The sequence below is a fragment of the Furipterus horrens genome, unplaced genomic scaffold (genome assembly GCF_987537825.1).
Source record: "Furipterus horrens unplaced genomic scaffold, mFurHor1.1.pri manual_scaffold_10, whole genome shotgun sequence".
NCBI classification, from domain to species: domain Eukaryota; kingdom Metazoa; phylum Chordata; class Mammalia; order Chiroptera; family Furipteridae; genus Furipterus; species Furipterus horrens.
In genome coordinates, this window is record NW_028327180.1 from 5524697 (window position 1) to 5542385 (window position 17689).

At 47.0% G+C, this 17689-nt stretch overlaps 1 protein-coding gene and 1 long non-coding RNA gene across 2 annotated transcripts in view; one reads left to right on the forward strand and one right to left on the reverse strand.

Moving 5' to 3' along the window:
- Positions 1 to 601: 601 nt before the first annotated feature.
- On the reverse strand, positions 602 to 6594 carry LOC149999205 (uncharacterized). The gene is made up of 4 exons (XR_016513413.1): positions 6462 to 6594; positions 2299 to 2364; positions 1883 to 1996; positions 602 to 1240 (listed from the first exon to the last, which is right to left on the reverse strand). It is a non-coding gene; the product is annotated as an uncharacterized LOC149999205 (long non-coding RNA).
- A 505-nt stretch (positions 6595 to 7099) lies between these two features.
- Positions 7100 to 17689, forward strand: part of LARP1B (La ribonucleoprotein 1B) — a 73911-nt gene continuing 63321 nt past the window's right edge. The window contains exons 1-4 of the mRNA XM_090289045.1: positions 7100 to 7652; positions 13590 to 13648; positions 14065 to 14124; positions 15999 to 16173. Of these exons, the coding sequence (XP_090145171.1) occupies positions 7151 to 7652; positions 13590 to 13648; positions 14065 to 14124; positions 15999 to 16173 (796 nt within the window). The 5' untranslated portion in view covers positions 7100 to 7150. The remainder of the gene's footprint in view (positions 7653 to 13589; positions 13649 to 14064; positions 14125 to 15998; positions 16174 to 17689) is intronic.

Below are 17689 nucleotides of genomic sequence, written 5' to 3' on the forward strand. Positions count from 1 at the left end.
CCTTCAGTTATAAAAACAAAACCAGCAAGAAAACAATAACTATTGGTGGTAAAGAGGGATCAATAATCAGTTGGTCTGGATTTGGAATGGAAGGGCCAACATGAAATTTTACTTCCCTCTCTCCACTAGCCTCAGGAGGTAATCCATTTACAAAGTCTTTTGAGGATCTCAAACCAACACTTTTTTAAGGAGAGAAAAGGGAAGATAAGAGGTTTGGGAAAAAAAAGTTAATGGGATAAGAGCTGCAGTCCCCTGATACTTTTTATCTGCTGATCAACAATTCCTTACCTGCCTTTTCTCCCTGGAACCCGGTGGCTCAGATATCATCTCCCTGCTTGCAGACCCCCTGGGGCACAAGGCTGAATTGCCTGCCCACCTCCTAGATTTACTGGCCTTGCATTCCAGTTCTGGAATAACAGCTTTCCACATGCATTAATCACTTAAACCTATCAAATATGACTGATTCTAAATTTTTAATTCTTGAGCTCCTCCGTCATTCTAGGTTTTCAGTAAAATTTTTCCATCTTTCTAGCTATATGGCAGCTTCCAGCATTAAACAGGTTTGTTTGTTTCTTTTAAGATTTTATTTATTTTTAGAGAGAGGGGGAGGGAGGGAGAAAGAGAGGGAAAGAAACATCGATGGTGTGCGAGAGAGACATGAATTGGTTGCCTCTAACAAACGCCCAGCTGGGGATCTGGGGACCTGACCCACAACCCAGGCATGTGTTCTAACTGGGAATCAAACCAACAACCTTTAGGTTCTCTGGCCAGCACTCAATCCACTGAGCCACACCAGCCAGGGCTAAACAGCAGCTCTTAAACATAAAACAAGCCAGTGTGCTGGAAGGTGGCAGGCTCAACTCTTTGGGTATAAAGAATTGAAACCGGAAAAGCTGGTGTTTGCGCTGCCTGTCATCTACCAGACCCTATAAGCAGAGACAGGTATTGAATCTTTATGGGCGCTTTATTCAGATGGTCCGCAATCTGAGAATACAGTGGGTTTGTACCCTAAAAGTCTGTCTTAAATTCCAATGTAAAGGGACCCTTTTTATAAGGAGAAGAAAATTGTAAGTAAGGGGTCTGGAATTCAGGGAAAAGGTTAATTGGATAGAAGCTGCAGCGTTCTTTCATCTGTGTCCTGGGCTGTGGTCCTTGTGACCTGGGCGGTGGTCTTTGTGTCCTGGGCAGAGGTCGGTCATCTTGTCCTGGAGTACAAAGGCTCAGAGACCTTGCAGACCTCCTGAGGCACAAAGGTGGAATTGTTTATGGTTTCCTGGAGTCATGGTGGGTCATATCTGCAGTTCCTGAACAATAGCTTTTTACATACATTGATTACTAAGCTTATTAGCTGTTACCTGAAACTCAAATTTTCCAACACTTGAGTCCCCCATCAGAATCTCATTGCTTTTTTTTTTTAAAGATGTTTTATTTTTAGAAAGAGCAGAAGGGAAGGAGAAAGAGAGGGAGAGAAACATGAATGTGTGGTTGCCTCTTGCGCAGCCCCACTGGGATGTGGGCCACAACCCAGGCATGTGTCCTAACTGGGAATCAAACCAATGACCACAGGCCAGCACTCAATCCACTGAGCCACACCAGCCAGGGCGAAACAGTAGTTCTAAACATAAAACAAGCCAGTGTGCTGGAAGGTTGCATGCTCAACTCTTTGGATATAAAGAATCTCATTTCTTTAGCTAGGCCTTTGGGTTTCCCAGAGCAAAACTAATACAGAAGAAGGCCTATCATGGGAGTCTTCTCAAAGTGAAGAGAGCGCTAACAACCTTTACACACTCAACCTGTGCCCACCGATGTTTGCAGTTGTTTTTTCTTTTTTTTTTCCCCGAGATTAGCAACTAGCCTTTATTTAAAAGAAAATTTTATTCACCTGAGGTCTCCCATTGATCCTGAAACCAGTCTGGTTCTCAAGATGGACCCAGTCCAACTCCAGCTGGTAACCACCAACAATTCTCAATGTGGAAAGTTCTGTACTAGCTTTTATCTGCACAAAACAAAACAAAGGTGCACATTAACACATTAGCAATCACCACAGAACTGTTACTATGGACTGGCCCACTGAAGGCCGTGCACAGTACCAGCAGTTCCCAGCATGGAGTGAACCAGATAACTCCAGTGCATGGGGACTGTGGACTGCAACTGGGGAAGGGAGTCCAAACAACTGGGAAATTGTGGACTGAACCAAAGGCTATAGGGACTTGCATTCTGGGTGAAATAGTTGGCCAGCTCAAGCTGACCTGCTAACCCCTGGATTGGACAGCTAATGAGATCCGGAGGGCATCATACCTGTGCTTCTTGTCTCCAAATGCTGCCAGAACTTCCCTTTAAATGCCATCATTGCTGTCAACAATTCTGTTACAGGAAAAAAAAAAAAAAAAAAAATCCAACCAAGTAAATCTAAAGATCTGATTGGGTTGAAAGATTTATGAATTGGGCAGCATCTCATCTAGTAAACAGAAAGGTGCTCCAAGAAGTACAAACTGGAAGGTTTTTATAGGTAGAGACTGAGCAGGACACGGAAATTATTAGCAAAAGAGAAGAGAATTGTTTCTGGCAGGGTCACCTTTGTTTGGGAAAGGAAAACCCAGGTCTTTAGCGGGCAGATGACCTCATTAGTGCAGGTAAACCAGACAGGTTTAAGGGCACATTCCTGGGCAGGGCTGAAAACTGCAATTAAATTTTGATTTGTTATGGGGTGGAGGGCGGGGCATTGACACCACCTGGTTTCTTTTTCTTAACAACTGGGAAAAGAGAAGAAAACCTGGTTAAAGGATTCAGCAGCTCTCTCACATTCCTATTGGTAACTGGCTCTCCCATCCCCATTGCCTTGAGGGCAGAGTTTTGAATCAAATACCTTGTTCCTCTGGGATAATGAGGACCCTACCCCAGGACAAATAATCCACAGGATGGGTAATGACTTGGGGGGAATAGGGCTACGAGGACCTATAGTCTGGCCTCCAGTCACCTGCAGCTACTTCCCAATGCCTGAGCCCATGGAGGGTGAGGGAGCCCATTGGTACAAACTGGTAGGTCAGCCTTCCCTGGTACAAAAGCAGGAAAAGGGTGGCCCGTAGATGCGGAGGGACAAATAGCAGACAGGCGAAGTCGTCTCCGAGAGGCAGTTATGTGGAAGCAGTGATATTAATATGGTTTAGAAAACAGGTAGCCAACTTCCCCCACTGACATTACAGTCACTGCACTACAATGAAGACCTCATACACCTACTGCCGAGTTCTTCAGAGAACCTTTGAGAACATTTACCCTCCCGTTCCGTCTCTGCAAGCACAACCTATTTCCAAGACAATCCTCCTGTGTTTCTTCAATAAAACACCTTTATGGTTTTTCACTTAAAAAAAATAGAACAAAACCACTATTAAAGAGAAAGCTGCAGGCCCAAAATGGTGTCACTTGTGACAAAATCCTGTGATATACCGAACCTAGATTAAATATCAACTTGCAGTTTCAAACTTCCCCAAAATATATATTTTTAAAAAGATGTTACTTACTTTTTCCCGTGTTGAAAAAAAACAGATACCGTGTCACTCCCGAGTTGAACTGCACAGCCATTCTCGGCGGTGCAGATAGACTCTTAAGAAGCTACACCATCGTCTCTCGAGACGGACGGCTGCCGACGACGACTTACTTTTTATTTTCAGAGAGAGGGGAAGGGAGAGAAAGAAACACTGATCGCAAGCCCCCAACTGGGGGACCTGGCCTGCAATGCAGGCATGTACCCTGACCAGGAATCGAACTGGCATCTTGGTTCACAGTCCAGGACTCAATCCACTGAGCCACACCAGCTAGTGCCAGACACATAATCTTAATGAACCTCTCTGGCATTTCCTGGTCAACACCAATGGGATCATCACCATAGAAGGAAGAGGCAATCTGCATGATAAAAAGCCTTCTCCAAAACACTTGTCCTGGCCCACTTCTTTTGGTAACCAATTCCTTGCCGTACCGTTCTCCCTGTAAAGGCCTTCCATCTTACACAAGCCCATTGGAGCGCCCTTCTAGTTGCTAGGTGGGTTGCTGCCTGATTCGTGAATTGCTTAATGAAGCTAATTAGATCTTCACATTCACTTGGTTGTATTTTATTTTTAAACACCAGCCACCATGGTTAAGTTGCCCATGTAAATATAACTTGGCAAAATCATTCCGCATAACCTTTTTCTCCACTGAATTAGCCTTTAATCCACATGTACAGTCATGCACTGCATAACAAGGTCTGTCAATGACTGACCACACACACGAAGGGGATGCCATAAGCTTATAATGAAACTGAGACATTCCTATCACCCAGTGACCTCGCAGCCATCACAATGACACGGCGGAACACAAGGCTCATGCGTTTGTGGTGCTGCTGGTGTAAACAAACCTGCACCGCCAGTCCTATAAAAGTGTGGCACGTACGATTATTCCCATTACGTAATATTGATAATAAACATGCTGCTGGTTTATGGAGTGACTGCACCATATTTTCTATCATGAGCGCGTACTCCCGGCCACAGGCTGTCCCGTGGAGCCTAGGTGTGCAAGTCACACAGCGATGAAGCTGCCGATGACTCGTTTCTCAGAAGCACCCCCGTCGTGCAGCAGCTGCTGTGACACAGCCATAGGTAGAATAGAACGTGTTGGCCGAGCCGCAGAGAGGGCGAGTTTGCTGATAGCCTTTTGTAAACGAGGGTCAGGCAGTACCTGGCTGGTGGGCAGGTAGAAACGCAAAGCTGCCCCAGTGAAGGGGCCGGTAAAGGCAGCGCCCCTCTGGGACTGTGGGTAGAGGTAAAAACCCCTGTTTACCTACAAACGGTTTTAGGAGGTTGCTTAGGTCACGTAAATTGGGCCCTGGTCGTAGGGAAAACAAGGAAGACCTTGTTGTCTATGCTGTTGTGGTATTTGCATAGTTTATTAGCTTTATGAAACTGTTACCGAGCAAAGCAGGCCTCGTTCATGTAGCGTCTAGGTGTGACACCCCACAGTCAGTGCTGAGACGCACAGGTCCTCATCTACAATAGTCCAACCTTGGGGGGCGCGAGGGGCACCCCTGCTCAGAGCCCTGGTCTCCCCCGAGACCCAGCACTTCCCTCGCTCCCCCAAAGGCTAGAAGCCAAAACATGTCCAGTAGCTCCCCAACCCTTATCTGTCAGCTCTCTCCTCCGGGATCTGGGGTACGATGCCGTCGGCCTCCGTGTAATAGTCCCGAAAAGCACGCGCTGTGTCACACCGGGTCGCGGTGACATCCGGGAAAGGCACAAGTCCTGAGAGCGCGTCCTCTGCGCGTGACCCGAGTTCCAAGGGTCCAGACAGAGCCCAGGTCTGCCGGCAGAGGCCGTGGTGGCCGCGGAGTCAGCGGGAGGTGGCACAGAGCAGCCGGCCGCGCGGCCAGATGCCGACTGCGCGCCTCCCCGCCGCTGACCCCCCCCCCCCCACGGCCGCCCCGCCGCCGCAGCACGGCTCCCTCCCGACACGGCAGCCCTCCCCCGGCTCACGCCAGCACCCTCGCGGGCCGCGCCGCCCCTCTCCTCCTGTGGCTGCCTGCCCTCGGGAGAACTGCTGGCCCGGTTGGTGTGAAGAGCGCCCTAAGCCCGCCATGGCCCGCCCTTCTGCCCTGGGCCGCAGCACGGCTGTGATCTGGCTCCCGACGGGCCACAGGTACGCCGAGCGCCTTCAAAGCTGTATTATCTCCCCTCCGATCCGCGGAACCGCGGGACCACGGGCGGGGAGGCGCCGCTCCGTTACAAAACTACATCGTCTCGGTTTTGCCCTGACTGAAGTGAGGCTCGGGGCAGAGGTGGCCCGTGCCCAGGGCTCAGCCCGACAGCCCTGCAGCGGAAGCCGTTTTCAGGACCCGCGCCCCCGGGCAGAAGCGGCATTACCTCGTAAACACTCGCGCGTGAAGCCCGTGTCAGCCCCGGTGAGTCTGAGTGCCAATGACAGCGCTCTTACCGGATTTTAAAAACCAAAACAGATTTGTACCTTTTTAACATAGATCCACTGCTGGAAAAAAATACTTAAAGATCGTCAGTTGGTATACTTGTGTTCTCCCTACAAACTAATGTTTTAAAGACAGAGGAATGCTTTTTGTTTTTCTCACTCAAGAGCCCTTGGAAAATACTTCACTCCGTGCCTGGGACCCGGGACAGGGAAGCGCGTTAAAATGTTGCAGGGCTTTTACCGACAGACGACCCCTTTCTCATTCCGGACGGGGCTCACGATCACTGGGGGCCGCGCGGCCCCAAAGCACCAAGGGGGGTCTTATTTTCCATCGGCCGGGGGACGAGGCAGACGCAGGGGCCAGCTGGCCCGCTCGGGGGGCGCCTGCACACTCGGGAGCGGCCCCCGGCGGGCGACCCAGGCCCCCCGCCTGCTCTCAGGACCCCCGGCCTCAGCCCCCGGCAGAGCGTCGCCCGGCACCACGTGCGTAGCCGCCCCGCCCCGCCTTCGCCCACCTGCGCGGCCGCGCGAGTCGGCCCCAGTCACAGAAGCTCGGGGCGCGCCCCGCCCAGGTGCCCGCGGTCAGGGCCGCGGTAGCCCGCGGGCCCCCAATCGCTCAGTCCGCCCTTCTTTCCCTTTTTCCCCGGTGGTTTTTTTTTTTTTTTTTTTTTTGAGGGGGGGCTGGGGCGGGCCCGGCCCTCAGGGCTGGCTCGTCCGTCAGCCCCCGCGGGAGGCGGCCGGGCGAGGGCCGAGGCCGGCGAGTAGCCACGTCACGCAGCTCGCGGAGGCCCCGCCCCGGCCGTCCCCTCGGACCGCCTCCTCACGCTCCGCGAGCAGTTACTGGCTCCGGGGGCGCGCGCCGCCCGCACTCTGCTCCAGGTCCTCCCGCCCGGCCCGCGGCGCTTCTGTCGCGGCCCGTGCCCGCTGACGGCTCGCGGCTCGCGGCTGCGGCGCCCGGCGCGGGTTGGCTGGCTCGGAGCGTGCGTCGCCGAGGCGGGCCGAGCCGACGGGCGGTTAGCGCTCCGTTCGACGCGGGAGGGGCGGCACGCCGGGCGCTGCACGGCCTCGGCCGACGCGGGCGGCGGTGGCGGCGGCCGGGCTCTCGGGCTCTTTGCCCCGGGCCGGAGCCGGCGGGTGCCCCGGCGGAGACACGGGCAGCCGGGTCCCCTGGTCCCGAGCTCCCCGCGGCTGGGGCAAGGGGACCATGTCTGCTCGCGTCCCGGTGCCCGCCGCTCCCTCTCGGGAGGAGCCGCCCGCGGCGGCCGCTCTGAAGGAGGTGCCGTCGCCCGGGGCGAGCCGGCGAGCCGAGCGGCTGCCCACGCCCGAACGGGAGGGCAAGCCGGCGGCGAAGGAGGAGAGGGCCGCGACCGCCACCAGCGCGGGGGCGCGGGGCGAGCCGTCGCCGGCGCCGGTGCTGGGACACAGCGTGCCCCAGGCGGCCGTGCCCGTGAGGCCGCTGGCGCTGCACCTGGCGCACAGGGCGCGTGGCCCGGGGGGCCCCTTCGGGGGGCAGCCGCTGCCGCCGCGGGACCCGCCGGCCGAAGACGCCCGGGACGAGGCAGCGGCCGGCCCCGAGGAAAAGCCGCCGCTGCCGCCGAAGGAGAACCCCTGGACCAAGAAGCCGCCGCCGCAGCAGCAGCAGCACCTGCCCCCGGCCGGGTCGGAGCCGCCGCCGCCGCCGCCCGCAGCGGAGTCCCCGGAAGCAGGTGTGTGGCCCCTCCGCGGTGGGCGCGGGGGTGTGCGCGCGGGCCGCGCGCGGGGAGCCCGAGGCCGGCGCGGGCGGGGGAAGGGCAGGCCTCCCGCCGCCGGCCCGAGGGGCTTCGTTCCAAGGTGTCACTCGCTCTGCCCGTTTACATAAATGGACATCGGGACGCGAGCGGCCGCCGGAGGTGGGACCTCGGCTTCTCCTTGACGGCTGGGAACGCGGCGGCGGGCGCGGCCTCGGCGGTCATGCCCCGCGCGCGTGCGGGCCTCGGGGGAGCGCCGCGCAGGAAAGTTTTTGCGGACGTTTGTGTTTTCCGGGGAGGGGACGCCAGGGGCCGTGTTTACACGGGGAGCGCGGTTGCGGTTTGTTTTGATTGGGCGACCGCGGAGAAGCTGGAAGTGCCAGGCTTTTCCCAACACCGAGTAGTCGGATTAGAAACGAGGCGCCGCCGCCGCCGCCGCTGCTGGCAGTGCGTCGCGTCCGGGCTGCGGGGGGAAGCACCTGCGGGAGGTGAGCCGCAGCCTCGGGGGGGCGTGGGGCCAGGTCGCCGCCGCTGGGCGCCGGCCGGTGGCCCTGGGCGCTCCGTTTCGGTCGGAGCGCCGGCCTTTCAGTTTTTAAGTTTTACGTTTACATGGAGATAGCAGATTCAGCCAAGACGAGATTTCTTTTCTACATGAAGCTGTAAGAAGTTAATTGAGCTTTTAGTACGGAGGTTATAGATGTTTACGTGCCAGTCTTCCCCTTTAAAATGAAAGGCTAACGGTGGGGGCAGGGAAACCCGGAGCACGTGTCTGGGATGCGGGCCGTGCCAGGTGACGACTGTGGACAGGTAGGTTATTGCGGGTGCGGAGCCAGTGACGTGCGACAAGCGTGAGCTGGTTTCCTTGGCTCCTGCGCGCGGTACTAATCGTTAGTGGTGAGTTTTGACACCTGCAGAGAAGCTACTTTAACGTTTGTCTACATTTAAGATCGCCATGATTCTCTAGCTACAGAGGTTTATTTGTTCACCGCTGTTATTAACTGAAGGAAAGAAAAATCTTAAAGCGAAACCTCCATAAAACGCTCGTTCAGAGAGAAAGCCCTCGTGAATCTTAGCGGCCGCCCCGACTCCGGCCTTGGAGGCCCGCGCGGTTAAGCGTCTAGGAGCTTCCCACGCCCCAAAGCCTGGGGTGACTGCGGTCAATCTGACAGGTGTCTAAGCCGTCGCAGCTGAATATAGTTAATGCAGGTGCTTGCACTGATGACGAGCGGGCTGGTGTGTGACGTTTGCTGTGGTTCGTGGGGACCGCAGCTGGGCTGGGGTCTCTCCGCGGGCTGCTCGCTCGCAGTCTCCTCCCTGTAGAGACTAGCCTTCGGCCTAGGGGTAGCGGGGGGACGGAAAGCCTCTCCGGCCCCGACCCTGCGTGTCACCTCAACTCCGGTGCGCAGTCGGACCCTTAGGTAGCCCAGCGGAGGGACTGGCGCAGAAGTGCAGCTGCCCTGTTACCAACCAGCGAGGCCTGTGGCAGTGTCTGGGCCCTGTAAAGGGGGTGGATTGTCGCTTCCGGGGCCTAACACCACAGCGCCGTCCATATAACTGGTCTCCTTTTTCCTAAGGACATTTGCAACTTCAAGAATGATGAAGCCCTGGCTGCTGTGGCTCAGTGGATTGAGCGTCGGTCTGCAAGCCAAGTGTCGCTGGTTCGATTCCCAGTCAGGGCACATGACTAGGTTGCACGTCAGGTCCCCAGTTGGGGGCGCAAGTGAGAAGCAACCAGACAGTGATGTTTCTCTCCCTCTCCAAAACTAAATAAACAAAAATAAATAATAATAATAAAAAGAATGATGAAACAGGAGCAGAGGACCCTTAGTGTCCAGAGTAGGTGAGAACCAGAGAGTGAGTGTTAAACTAGTACGCTCATCTGTTCGTGGGCCTGCAGGGTGTTCTTGAGACGGAAGGAGGACCTTAGTTTTGCTGGGATAACAGACTCAAACCATGTCTGTCCTGGCCACACCTGGGTCTCCTGCCGCGCTCTCACGAGGTCCAAGGATTCTGTCCACAACGTGTTGTCGGAAAGTTCGTCACCAGAGACAGAAACCTTACAGGAAATGTGGGAGTGTGTCAGCGTTGTCAGTCATGAGTTTTCTATGTTAGGGATTGCAGGTGAGGCGTTATTGCTTCTTCGGTCCTGTGAGACGCTTGGTTCTACTTCGGGATGGTTCTTGCCTGTGCATTGCTGTTTCTGGCAATGCCGATAAGTCTCTCCAACCTAAACCTGGCCCACCCAGCATACCTGAAATAGGGTCGCTGCAGTTTTGAAGTCAGTCAGGAAACTAAAAGGAATTATTCCTCAATCTGTCCTAACCTTATTTTACTTATTTTGGGGAATCTTTATTAAAATCACAGTATGGGATTTATTAGTCACTTACTATATGTAGTCATTCTCTGACACCCTCAACCCTGTTTTATCCCTAGCTGTTATAGCCCTAGTCACATTCTAAGTTATATAAATGATGCCTAGATATAGCCTCCTTTAAAAGCAGAACTTTTGATGCCCCCTTCAAAAATGAGATGATGCCCCTGGCTGGGTCACTCAGTTGGTTGGAGCGTCATCCTAGACACGAAAAGGTTGCAGGGTCAATCCCTGGTTGAGGCGCGTGAGGGAGGCAACCAGTGGAAGGGAGATGTTTCTCTCCCTCCCTCTCCCCCTTCAAATCAATACAGATATCCTTTGGTGAGGGTTTTAAAAAGAAAATCATCTTTCCCAAATATTCTTTTAAACTTGTGCCATTCTTTCCAAATACAGTGTTTTGTGTATGCATTTAGAACATAACATAACTCTTTTTTCAGTTAGAGTTTTGGTTGATCCTTTTTTTCTCATTACCATTACTGAGGTTCTTAGAATTATTTATTACTGGCCTGGCTGGTGTGGCTCAGTGGATTGAATGCCGGCCTGCAAACCAAAAGGTCACCAGTTTGGTTCCCAGTCAGGGCATGTGCCTGGGTTGTGGGCCAGGTCCCCAGTTGGGAGCATGTGAGAAGCCACAACACACTGATGTTTCTCTCCCTCTCTTTCTCCTTGCCTTCCCCTCTCTCTAAAAGTGAATAAATAAAATCTTTAAGAAGGTATGTTTTTTTAATCCTCACTTGAGGATATGTTTGTTGATTTTTAGAGAGAGGAAGGGGGGAAGAGAATGAGAGAGAAGGAAAGAGACGGACGTTGATGTTGCCTCCCATATATGCCCTGAGTGGGGATCAAACCCTCAGCTTTTTGGTGTATGGCATGACGCTCCAAGTAACTGAACCACCTAGCCGGGGCTAGATATATATCTTTTTAATTAAAAAATTTAAATTTAATTTTATAGGATGGGTTACTTTTCCAGTTTCCGGTTTCTCTAATGACATAGGGCAGTGTCTTCCATTTCAGTAAAAACATGGGAAAAGGAAAAAAAAAAATCCTTAGGCTTTTTTACCTGTTTTCTATATGTATATATAAAATTGTATTTAAAACCTGGTAGAGAGGAAGAGAGGGAGAAAAACAGCAGTATGCAAGAGATCCATTGATCGGTTGCCTCTCCCACGCCCCCAACCGAAGACCAGGCCTATAACCCAGACATAACAGGCACCATTAGGCTCGCAGGCTGGCGCTCAGTCCACCGAGCCAGGGCATGTTTAACCATTTGTATTTATTTTTTGAATTGCCTGTTCTTCTTTTACTGATAATTTTTAAAAAGCTAATTATCTTTTTAACTTCAAAATACTGGATTGATGAAGTGGTCCAAGTAAGCCACACAAAGGGCTTCCTGAAGTTGAACTTGGGATTAGACAGACATGCTCGCATAGTTGGCATTGCGCAAGTGCAGTTCCCCCTTCTGTCTCTGTTGGGGACTTTGCCCCTGTGAAGGTGATAGCATGAAGAAGGGGACCGCAGCACTTGGTTTTTGTAGACAGCCAGCTCCCAAACAAAAAGGGGGAAGATGATGTTGCCAGAAGGATTTTTATCTTTTAATTTCTGACCTTAATTTTGTGACTGTGTCTCATTTATTTGTAATAAGCCCATATAAAACTTGCTTGTGTGGCCTATCCCTTATTATTTTCATTATACCAAATAGTTTATGTAAGGATGTATTTGGTAATTACTGTGCAGTTTATTTACTTAGCAATATTTGGGGACATATTTTTTATTTTGTTGTGGGAAAAGTTTCTCAAATGTTCTATATTAATTTCATAAAATATACATAGTATTTACAGTACATACTTCAATGAAATTCTAGATAATGTTCAGAAAAATATTATTATTTATTTTATTGGGTTTTTTTCCTACCTCCATTTTTTGTCCTAGTTGCGCATATGTTTTTACTACTGTATCTAATTTTTCTTAACGAAGTATTTTCTTATGCACATTTACACATGTCTACACATACACACATATATGTATACCTAAAGTATAAAGAAGAATAAAATACCTGTGTACTCTTCTGCTTTAGAACTAGAATTACTACAGTATTCAAGATTCCTGTATGTCCATTCCTGGGGACATCTTTGTCCTTTGTCCTTCATCTCCTTTTTTGTTAAGTATAGATGGCCTTAGATTTACAGCGGGGTTACATACCGATAGCAATTGTAACTTGAAAATATTGTCAAAAATACATTTAATCCTATACTGTAGAGTATTGGTTGTCTGCACTGGTGACTGCATGGCTGATGGGAGCTGCAGTTCAGTGCCCAGCATCGTAAGAGTATTGTACAGCACATTGCTAATCAGAATTCAAATGCTTATTGTTTTGCGCTATGATAAAGAAAAAATCATAAGTCAAACCATTATAATTCAGGGACAATCTGTATCTTATTTAAGTTTGCTTCTGAATTTTAACTGAAATGTCTGTGTGAATTGGTGATTGCTGTGATTTTTGGGATTCATGTTTTGCTCAATTATTGTGTTTCTTTTAGATGCAGATCCCAAGTTTATTCTACTTTTTACTGTTTCCTTTGGGTCATGTTTAGCTAGGTGAAATCACCATTGGTTATCTTGCTAGGCATTGAACCAAACTAAAAGACGGTGTAGAACTTGATTTGGAGAAAGTGTAATATATATGTTATTGTCAACCACTGTGTTCTTATTCAAGATAGGGACAAGTGGTGGTTCTGTGACAGTCTTGCACAGACTTTTACAGACCGATTTTCTGTGGCTTAACTCAACAGCCAAATGTGTATTTTCAAGAACAAATACTTTGAAGTGTTCTGACTTCTTTTCTAGATGCTCCTTAATGAATATATATTAATTTTTTAGGGAAAAATGTATTTTTGTAATACAGTCCTCTACTGACGTACTGAAATTGGTATTATAACAGTTACTCTTTTTCTTCAGAAGCACTTGTGAGCATTTAATGAACTTCCCCCATGTGGCTTCAAGCCACCAGGAAACAGGCCCCCCAATCTTCTCCTCAGCTCTACTGCTAAAGAATTTGGCCTTCAACAGCGACAGGCTGCTTTGGGAGCTTTCCCTTCCCCAGAACTTTGTAGTGGCCCCATCGCGCCACGTCAGTGATAGGAGCAGTTCCAGTCTTGTTTTTGGCAGCATTTACCTGTGTCTGCTCCCTGACCAAAGTCCACAGTTTATCAAGGTTGACAGTTGGGCAGAAGCTCTGGTTCCTCTGGAAGTGATAATGCTGATAATGCCTCATAACAGCCTTCCTAAAGTAACCTGGGTGATATTTGTTGAGGTTGATCCTGTGACGATGCAAGCCACCAGCTTTATTACCTTGGCCTCCCGGGTACTTCCTGTGCTTGCCTGCAGGATCATGAAGCTGTGGCCACAGCTCCCATGGCCCGAAAGTTTCTGGGTCTTCCTCTGCCTGGATGGCATGTTAGTGGCTGAGATACAAGAGGGTTACTTTATTAAATATATTGACTGAAGTGGTTATAAAAACAATTGAATGTATTTTCTTTTTGTTTTAGAGCTCAGTTCCCCCAAAATTATAAAAGCAGGAAAACTCAAGACAAAGAAGTCCAACAAGGTATGTCTTTACACGAAGTAGTTCTTAACTACTATATATTTTGAAAATCGCTATGTTCTTAGATTATTGTGTATTTTTTTTCTAGTTGTATTATTGGTGGTCATTTAAAGTTAATATACTAGAGAATTGTGGCCCTTATGCAAACCCTCGTATGCTTCTGTTATCCTCTTTATATCACTTTGGTCAATGTCATCAAATAGTGCTAGAAATGAGCTTGTAAGATCAAGACATTCTCGTTTTAGTGTTCTCTTATTTGGAGAAACTTTTGGATTAATTTCGCAAATGCCTGCAGATAATTGAATGTAGGTGATTTTTAAAATTGCTTTCACTTTTAGAAAATACTGTTTCTATTTAAAATATCTAATTTGCAAAAAAATCTTATTTTGCAGATATAACACTTATTTATTACTTTTTAGGCTAGTGATTTCAGCGATATGGCGAATTGGCCAACACCAAGTGAATTAGTGAACACTGGAGTGAGTATTGTTGTAAGGCCTTCTCTGTATAGTGGGAAAACTCATTTCAATATGCAGAATTTATTTTCAGAGTTAGAGAATTGCATTAATAAAGAGGTGCTGAGAACTCAGCAGCTACCCTTTTCATTGTTTAACCTATTTTAATATATGTCTAATTAAAGTTCATTTTATGTTTCAGAATGTTATGTGTTCTGATTTACGAATAATATTTTCAATATGTGTTTAAGTGTTAACTATATATATGTACATATATGCATATATATTATATCAAGAATGATTAATTAGTGGCATTTTAATTTATTTTTAGCCATGAAAGAAGCTGTAAAAAATGGTTGAGATATTCTATCAAGCAGATTTTTAGAGGAGTAGCATATGTAGTTACACAGGTTCTCATTTGACACTGTATACTTTGCTATTTGTAATTTGGTATTGTGTGTGGTTATAGATAACATGTTAGTTTTAACAGCTTAATTGGTATATAAATGATACATAATGAACTGCAGGTATATAAAGTGTACAATTTGCTAAGCTTTGACCTCTATAAACCTGTGAAACCATCACTGCAATCTAGATAACAAGACTTATCGGTACCCCAAAAGTTTGCTCACACACCTTTGTAATTCTCCCTGTCACACATCCCTCCATCATCCCAGGCCTTTTCTGCAGTTTTATGTAAGTGGAGATATGCAGTTTGCTCTTTCTTTTCTTTTTCTTTTTCTTTTGCTTTCGTTCAGCTTAATTATTTTGAGATTTATTTATATTATGTGTGTCTATAGTTCATTTCTTATTGCTGAGTGTTAGTAGTGTATGAATGGAACGCTGTTTGTTCATTCATCTATTGATGGACATTTGTGTTGATCCTACTTACTTTTTGGCTGTTAGAAATCAAGCTATTACATAATTGTTTATGTAACAATTTTGCATGGGTACATGCATTCATTTTTCTTGGGTAAATATCTACAAGCAGAATGGCTAAATTGTATGGTAGCTATTTGTTTAGCTTTTCAAGAAGCTACCAAACTTTCCATCCCCGCTATCAGTGTATGAGAATTCTATTTATTCCACATACTCACTAGTACTCATTGGTCAGTCTTATTTTAGTCATTGTAATTGGTGTGTGGGGGTAGCACATTGTAGTTTCAATTTGCATTTTTCTAGCTAAAGATGTCAAGGACCTTTTCATACACATTTATCAGTGAGTGTATCTTTTTAATGAAGTATTTTTTCAACTCTAGCTCATTTTTTTCAAATTTGAGTTTTCTCATTGCTGCATTTTGAGGGTTCTTTACATAGGGTGGGGTAAAAGGTTAATTGTGAGTATGTGAAACACAACAGTTTACTTTTGTATTATTATTTATGAATGTATTTTCCATAGGAACAACTATAAGCCTACCTTTGCCCAACGCTGTATATTTTGGATACAAGTTCTTTATCAAATACTGAGGAAATATTTTCTCTCTGTTTGTGGCTTGACTTTTCTCTTAACAGTGTCTTTTTAAAAGTTTTTTATTTTTTAATTTTTATTTATTTTTATTTTTTTAAAGATTTAATTTATTTATTTTTAGAGAGAAGGGAAGGGAGGGAGAAAGAGAGAGAGAGAAACAACAATGTGTAGTGGCCTCTTGGGCGCCCCCAACTGGGGACCTGGCGCACAAGTCAGGCATGTGCCCTGACTGAGAATCGAACCAGGGACTGTTTGGTTCACAGGCCAGTGCTCTATCCCCTGAGCCACACCAGCCAGGGCGTTTTTTGTTTTTTTTTTAAAGTTGGCATTTGTCCTGCCATATTTAGGTGAGGTATATTAGCACAGAGTTTTGGATATGTTAGTGTAAGTGTTCTTGAAAACTATTTTATTCAGTAATACTTTTTTGCAGAGTCAGAATGTCATCAGCCAAGGAAATAAGAAGCTACAAAATAAAAAAGAAAGAGAAGACAAATTTGAAAAGAGAAATAACAGTGAGAGTAAAGAAGGCCAGGAAACAAAATTAGATGGTCCTGGTGAAAATGTCAGTGAGGATGAAGCTCAGTCAAGTAATCAACGAAAGAAAGGTTAGTTCATCTCTAATTTCATCTCCCCTCTCGTTTTATAGAGATATAATTGTATTAGTTTAAGGTAAAGAACACAGTGGTTTGATGTGTGTATATATATTGCAAAATGATTACCAACACTGTTTAGTTAACATCCATCACCTCACAATCACAAATTTTTTCTTGAGATGAGAACTTTTAAGATCTATTCTCAGTAACTTCCAAATACATAATACAATATTGTTAACTATTGCTGCCCTGATGTACATGGCACCTTCAGAACTTATTTATTTTATAATTGTAAGTTTGTGTCTTTTGATCCTCTTCACTCATTTCTCCCATCCCCTGCCTCTGTTCTGTTTCTTTGAGTTTGGCTTTTCTAGATTCCACATATAAGTGAGATCATACAGTATTTGTTTTTCTCTGTCTCACTTATTTCATAGCATGATGCCCTCAAGGTATGGCTCTTGTTGCAACTGATAGGATTTTTTGTCTCGTGGCTGAATTATATTCCATTCTATATATACAGCACATTTTTGTTATCCATTTATCTGTCAGTGGCCTGTTTCCATGTCTAGGCCATTGTAAATGAGATGGTCCTGGGAAAAATGTCAATGAGGATGAGGCTCAGTCAAGTAGTCAGTGGAAGAGAGGTTAGTTTATATGTTCGTTTTAGTTTCATTTTCTGTAAGAAAGTTGTAGTAATGAGGAATTGTGTTTAATCAGTTGACTACTGGTAGCCACCAATGAGTATTTTTGGATTTCTTCATGATGCCCTCTGCAGTGGTAACTGATTTGCTTCTGTAACATTGATTTCTGAGCTATTAGTCTTTCCTCTTTTTTTTTTTTTTGACTTGTTTTTTTGTGTAAGAATGGAATGAAGTTCCACTTGTAGAAATGAGTGTAAATATATGATTGGAAGATTGTGTGATAACTATTGTTTTTTTAAATCTGCATTGGAACTGCTCCCTGTCTTAGAGTTCTGAGAAAATGTTTTTCTAAGACAAAAGTGAGAACAATTGCGGTCAACTTTTTTTTCCTCATAGCATGCCCTCATTAAATTACACTTTGAATGAGGAAAAAATATATTGTCTCCATGTTTTTAGAGCTTTTTGTGTGTCTAGGGATACATTATGATTTAACTGCTCTGTCAAACCATATATTCGTCAGTGTCCTGGGCCTAGGTAAAAGAGTGCAGGGGTCTTTCCACAGAAAAACTCTTTAAGCTCTCAGGAGGACAGTAGCTGAGGCACATTGAACATTGGGAAGAGTGTCAGGAGATGCTTTTGGAGAGGAAGGCACAGTCCACATTATGCAGGGTTCAAATCTGGGATTAGCATTTTGAGTTCCATGGGAAGACATTGTTGCATTTTAATTCATGGAAGTTATATGGCATGAGGGGGGACATTTCATGATATGGTAGTTCCTGGCCAACTTCTTTAGTAGTGGAAGTAGCAATCTACCTTGTCTTGAGTACTTAATTGATTTTTATTTTAATAATTATCTAATCCTTAGCTGTAGGGTAACCATTAGGCTC